Genomic DNA, 6,697 nt, shown 5'->3' with positions numbered 1-6,697 from the left:
GGCTGTGGCTTTAAAAACACGTTTTTTATGCTTCAATGTTATTTCCAGTACTTTCTTTGTGCAAATTTGACCGCAGAGCCGTTTTTAATTCCTTGTTTATTCACCTTTGTTTATTGTGTGACTGCTGTGTGAGTGACTGATCTCATATCCCCCTGTGGACGCCCCTATTTCTGTTTCTTTCAGTTTGTTTTCTTTATCCTCCTGCCAGACATTCACAAAGTAAAGTCATTCAGACCCACCATAAGCCCTAAAGGATTTGATCGTTTGAAACCATTTTAACTTACCTGCCTCACAGGCATAATTTGCATCCAATTTGCATTGACTTTATAGGCAACAGGCCACCTCTAAAACCTGCTATGTGTGAGTTCTGAATACACCCTTAGCACCATATTTATCATCATGATCCCATTATGAGCTCCCAAAATGATCTTCCACAGCTTGTGTTTGAAGATTTGCAGTCATGGAGGTGAGTAGAAGTAATGAGTTAGAGGAGGCCTGGTTTGTGTTTTGGACAATAAAGGTCATAGTGTGACCTTCCTCATTCGTATCAGATCATTATTCAAAGTAAACATTTTTATTATGTAATGAATAATTTAGTATTAGTACTTTATTTTTGGGAAAATACGCATTTACTCTGACCTCAGGCATATCAGTGCCGCCTCCGTAGATCACAAACATACTCACTAATTTATTTCCCACGAATAACCGTTTATTTTTCACACATTTACTGAAAATTACAGTTTATTGAAAGGACACAGAAAGGTCAGATAACACAGATACATGTAGCTAGGAGTTACTACTCAGTGCATGGCACATTCTCAGGGAGACGACCCATTGTGAGTCTTTGGCTCTTCGCCTCTGGAGTGTTGGAGGCAGAAAGAGCGCTGAAATATTAAACGTTCAGCAGTTGGCCAGCCAACCGGAGCCTCTATATTTCAAAATGTGGAGGAGTAAATTAACCTTTTTACAATGAGTGACAAACAATAGTCTAAGTTGGGTAGTAGTAGTAATAATAGTAGAAGTATTTTTTAATTGTCAATTGATATACTTATCACAGGATACAGTGTCAGACCTCACCAGTACAAAGGGATTTTTTCTATAAAGATCACACATTTAGAAAGCAGTGTCCTCACTCAGAATAAAACTCAGAAAAGGAAACAACAAATAAACAATCATGAAACAATTTACCAGTGCCATTGCTATCTTTTAAAAAAAAGAATTTCTAGAATGCATGCCATTTTACTATGGAGGTTTGCAGATGACAGTTTGAAATCCAGTGTCTCAGCTTTTGCAAACAATGCTGATATGTGTGTCTGTGTATATGTGTGTTTGTGTGTCTGTGTGTATGTGTGGGCGCACAGAGGTTTTTGTGTGAGTGTGCAAGTGTGTGCTCTTAGAAAGATCCTTCAGGCAATGCAGGAGCTCTGCATTTTGGATGATATGCCGTCCGCTCAGTCGTATTCATGTGGCTTTGTCTTTTTGCTGCTGCCTCCCTCTGCATCCTCGCTGGCGTCTGAGAGCTTTGTGGTGGATTTTACAGTCTGCGCCTGGCTCCTCTGCTGTTAGGTTCAAAAGATAAAGATTCTTAATGAGACTGCACAATAATATTCCACAGCATGCGCGGTGGTCTGTAATCTGAGCAGGAAATGCCTCTTAATATATCTATGGGATGCAAAGGAGGTTATTTAAAGATAATATTCATGGTTACTGCTGGGCATCTTAAACAGACCTGCTTCTGAACACACAACTGCTGTCCTGTTTTAGGAGTTCCATACTTCATTTGGTTCAGCTAAATGCTAGCTTTTGAGAGGCTGAATGCTATTGTGGTCTGAACCTCCCCATCCTCACCATTCAGACTGAAGGCAACATTCAAAATAGTGTCATTGGCAGTTTGGTCCTCTCCAGCTGAACAGGCATTTTTAGGCAATCACAATAATACAATAAACGTACAAACACACTGTGAAGGGTTACATTTCTAAGAGAAAACACTGGTAGCCACACCCCAAAGCATAATCTGCTTTATCATAAATACGACGATAACTTGAAACTAACCATTGAAACTATAAACAGCTCAGGAAGTGGTGATACATCAAGTGAGAAATAGGATTTTTTTCTCATATTTTTCTATACAATGTGAATTTCTTTGCAAGCGGTTCCCCTGTCAGGGCTGATAGAGGACATGCAAGGTTGCCCCTGGCTTAACCTTCAGTTTTATCCGAAAGATGCCCATGTCCAAAATTCTAAAATTGTATTTTGTGTGACGGGGGTGAACATGCTGTGGCCTTACGAGGAGTACGTGGCCACATCATTCTTTTTGACTGATACCTAGGTCGCAATACTTAATATATTCTTGACCCTTTATCATACTCTGTTTTAAAATGCTGGTTTGTTACAATACAATGTTGTATTGTTTGTGGCGGCGGAAGTACCTACAGCTGTTTTATATTCCAGCTGTTGAGAAAATGAGTTGCACTTGGAATAAATGCATTAACTACCTGGTGAGATGGAAACCAGCAGATCCAAGGTTTTGAAGACAAACTGTAAATGTTTAAAGCCGAGTGGCACATTGTGACACGGAGCAGTTAAGTGTGAGTTTGGAGGATGTGTGTTCATGTTATCACAAATTCCCACTAACATTTTAAGGCCACATTATTGGGATGCAATGTTTTTTCACAGACTGCTATTTAATTTGGCATTTTTAATAATTAAGTTTCAGCAATGACATTTTTAAGCACTGCACACAGCTTTAGGAAATCAATTCCCCAAGCAAAGCATCTGTTTAGTGTTTACCAATGTCACTTTGGAGAATGCCTTCAGGCTTACTGGCTGCAAACTATTGAGTTACACATCAGTCTGCATTGCAGAGGGTTATAGCTCCAACACCTGGCTCCAAGCATTTACAATTGGAATCCTTTCAGGACAGCTTTATAGTAAGCTCTGAATTCCAACATACTATCAATTATATAATAATACATTATCAAGTATTATCAATTTATTTTAGTATGCACCATCATTTGGTGACTAAGTACTCAATGACTCTCATTTCTATCTGCAGGCAAATTATTTCTCACTCTTGTGGCTTCTTTCCAAACTCAGTTGCCGCCCTCTTTGATGCGAGTTAGGGGTTTTCCTTTTTATGTGTGTGTCTTTATCACCAGCTGAAACTCCCCTAATGATATCCAAAAGTTTTTGTTTGAGAGTGGAGTTTTTAATATACTTGCAACAACTTTGTAAGTAGAAGCAGTAACACAGAATGTCGACCATCAAGCTTTCTAATTATTTTTTACTTTAATCTCAATAGTACAGTGTATGACATTCTGATTTATTTTTGCTGTTTTAAGCTCTCTTTTCATTGGATTGAAAGATAACTTTTGATATATATTTTTTTAAGACGATATGAATATATAAACACTTTTGAAAAAGCAAGCTACCCTCTTCTTTGCCCTGTTTTATTTTGGGTGTCAGTGATATTGCAGGCCAATAAATAATTATCTAAGTGTGTGTGCCACAGATGGTGTGTTTGTATTTATTGGTATATTCTAGAAGCCAAAACAAATTCAACACGTTTCTTATTGGTATTCTTGGATATTGAGCCCAGCTTAAGCAACACATACTTGTTGAGAACCCTGCATCAAGAGCTGATAGATGTCTTAATTTGAATGATTCATTGATAAATGAATTGATGATTTTGAACAAGTAAATCAAGCTCTGATGCATTCTTTGGTTGCTTTTTCCTACATTTACCTTTTCTGATTTGTGATTTTTCAGCGTACACCTTTAAAATAGAAAAAAAAACTGATTTAGAATAGGGGGCGAAACAAACAACGCTTGCTCCACTGTGCTCCAGGGATATGCTCTGTTTTTAAGTATGCCAGGGTTTTTGCTGAAGTGTTATGCAGTTATGTTTTTGACATTAAAAAAAAAAAAAACTGAAATAAAACTTTACTCTCAATGAATCTTAATCACGGAGTCGAGCAGATACACCTAACATTTGAATATATCCTCTACAGGTTGGATTGCATAATGTGGCTTTAACACTGCATATTTACAAGCCTGAACAATGTTATTTTCCTCCGTGTTGTTGACATTTGAGCTAATATGGCTAGAGGTCCTGTGTGGGTTTGTGCTGTTGGACTGTCAGCCTGTCGATGTTCAGGCCACATCGATGAGCCTCTCTGTCTGATCACTCTGCCAGGGGAGCCTCAGTGAATAGGCGAGAGATTATTGTACAATATGTTGCAGCTAAAAAGGGCCGATGTTGCTCTGTTGTTATTTAAACCATTCATTGTGTTGTACAAAAACACAACAGGTGCAAGACTACAAAAATAGCCTTTTCTTCCAAAAGTAACATAAGGAGAGATGTCTCCCAGGGTCTCACACTCAGGGATCGAACACATAATGACGGTGGAGTAGTGACAGGAATAGAAGGCACTTTAATGCAGATTGATCCACAGAGACCTGAATGCAAATCATTACTAATCAGATTGTTTACTACACCATAAATGATGAGTGCTGTGCATGAGGGATGCCGACCGACAGCAGAGAAAGAGAGACGATTGTTGGTTCACTGCTGAAACACAACGGGAAGATTTCCCAATTATTGAGATAAAAAAAGAATTTGCAAGAAACATTTGCATAGATGTCTGAAATGGGATTTGCTGAACTGAGACGTTTCAAGTTATCTCTCTTGTTTGTCAACTTTGCAACTGCTCCTAAAATATTAATCAAATAGAAGTCAAAATGTATTAAAACATTGGAAATCACAGAAATCATCTTTTGTGTTTAATACAAAAACACAATTTCATTTACAATGTTAATTGAAGAAATGTCTGGTTTTTGTTCCATCTTGCATCCTGTGTTGGCGCAGAGCAGCATAAATGCTTCCGGAATAAACTGCTTTTGACTCAATTTGTTGAAAATTATAGTACATTGTCTTAATTCTACACATAATACAATTATCTTGTATCATTATTTGTTTTATAACATAAAAAACTAATGTTTGGACTCTCACAGAAAGTCTCCCAGGCACAAGACAAACAAGTCAAATCTGCCCATTTGTCGAGATCTCATGTGGAATATTCTTGTATTCTTGAACGAATAGTGTGAGCGTCTAAAAATGGATCGCTGCCACTTGGAATGCAAGGCGGTTGCTCAGTTACACAGTATTGCACTGCATTGAAATGAGATTCATTGTTTTGTTGCACCATCTGGCAGCGCCAAACAGGTGTGACTCAATTCAATAATTTGATGATGGAGGCAGTTAAGCATAGGCTTTGGCAAGGCATTGAATATCACATATTATAGACAGTGGCACATTGAATATAAGGTTTCATCAGATTGGTTGCCTTTTATTTAGAGACTTTCCTTCTGCGTTGTGTGTGCCTCTGTCACACTGTGTCCCCTGCTGTGCTTTGTCTCACGTGCATGCTGAGTTTTACATTACAGTTAATTGTCAGTCTCTGTGTGTATTCACACTGGCATGGTCACATCTATTTTTCTTTCCATAAAGTCCTTTAAAACATGATTGTCATGCTCCTTGTTTTTCACATTTTAATTATGAGATTGTAGTGGAATGGAATTTATTTTTAAATAGCTATAAAAAGCTCTCTTGTTGTCAAGAATCAAGAAACAAAACAATGAATGACTTAACCCAGTAAAAATGATTTCTCTGTGAATATTTATCCGTCCAAAAAGATTCAAAACACATTAATTAACAACAAAGATGCCCTGGCCGACATGTTCCTTCATTATCATGAATATACACACACTGTAGTTTATCTTCAGTCATAAACGATGCCTTAATGAATCCAAGGCTTGATATAGACCACCAATTAATTCCTAATTTACGCCTGTTGGGTTAGAGTTGGCAAACAACTGCAATTCCCAATTGTTTTAAGAAATATCTAGGCATTTTAAAAGATTTGATTTGTGAAACTGTTAATATTCACATTTTAATTGGGAAGAAGTGTCAGATATGGTAGACAAGCAGAAATGTCTGGACTACATTGTGGATTTTGGTATTTTAAGGGATTTCCTAAGGTAATATTAGATTTAGCAAGTATGGCATTTCCCATTATATACTGATATATCTTTAATGTGGAGCAAAAAAGAACAATAATTCACAACAGCAACAAGTAAACTTTGAAATGTCTGCATCTATTATGATCTAATCTGACCGCGCTCACCTGCTGTGGCTCTGGTAGCTTTTTACTATCTGGAGCGGATTCCTTCGTCTGATTCTGAAGGCAGTCGCCCCCGGTCTATAGGAGTAGAGAGAAAATATTCAGTGCAGTGTAGAGAGTACATGCTGTTTGCATTCAGTGAAAACACAATATGAACAGACCTTTGTATGGGACATTCAAATCCCCCTTTTTATTTTCACTAGAAAGCAATCAGGAGTCTTATTGACTTCTTCTCAAAACCATTCAATAATCCAAATATGTTTCTCACTGTATTGACAGTGATTTATTTAGCTTGTTTACTTGTGTACAGGACACACATGTTGTATTCTGTGTGTCCTGTACACATTTACTAATTAGTTAATCAACAGTTATTCAATCAACAACCAAATGGTATGAAGCAATGAATAATTAAAATGAGTAATTGTAAATTAGAAAACCAATGCCTGATATTTGTTGGTGGTTTCATAAAGATCTGCTGCTCTCCTCTTTTCGTTTCACCGTACTATGGAAAGTGG

The 6,697-nt window shown here is 37.4% G+C and overlaps 1 protein-coding gene across 1 annotated transcript in view; it reads right to left on the bottom strand.

Annotated features, from left to right (window-relative positions):
- Positions 1–723: 723 nt before the first annotated feature.
- Positions 724–6,697, bottom strand: part of luzp2 (leucine zipper protein 2) — a gene marked incomplete at its 5' end in the record, with an annotated part of 77,332 nt that continues 71,358 nt past the window's right edge. Inside the window, 2 exons of the mRNA XM_010766800.1 lie at positions 724–1,559; positions 6,186–6,260. Coding sequence (XP_010765102.1) covers positions 1,452–1,559; positions 6,186–6,260 — 183 coding nt within the window. The remainder of the gene's footprint in view (positions 1,560–6,185; positions 6,261–6,697) is intronic.

The sequence above is a fragment of the Notothenia coriiceps genome, unplaced genomic scaffold (assembly GCF_000735185.1).
Source record: "Notothenia coriiceps isolate Sejong01 unplaced genomic scaffold, NC01 NC01_scaffold00000319, whole genome shotgun sequence".
NCBI classification, from domain to species: Eukaryota; Metazoa; Chordata; class Actinopteri; order Perciformes; family Nototheniidae; genus Notothenia; species Notothenia coriiceps.
The sequence above is the reverse complement of the archived record's forward strand: the minus strand, read 5'-3'. Positions and strand labels throughout refer to the sequence as shown.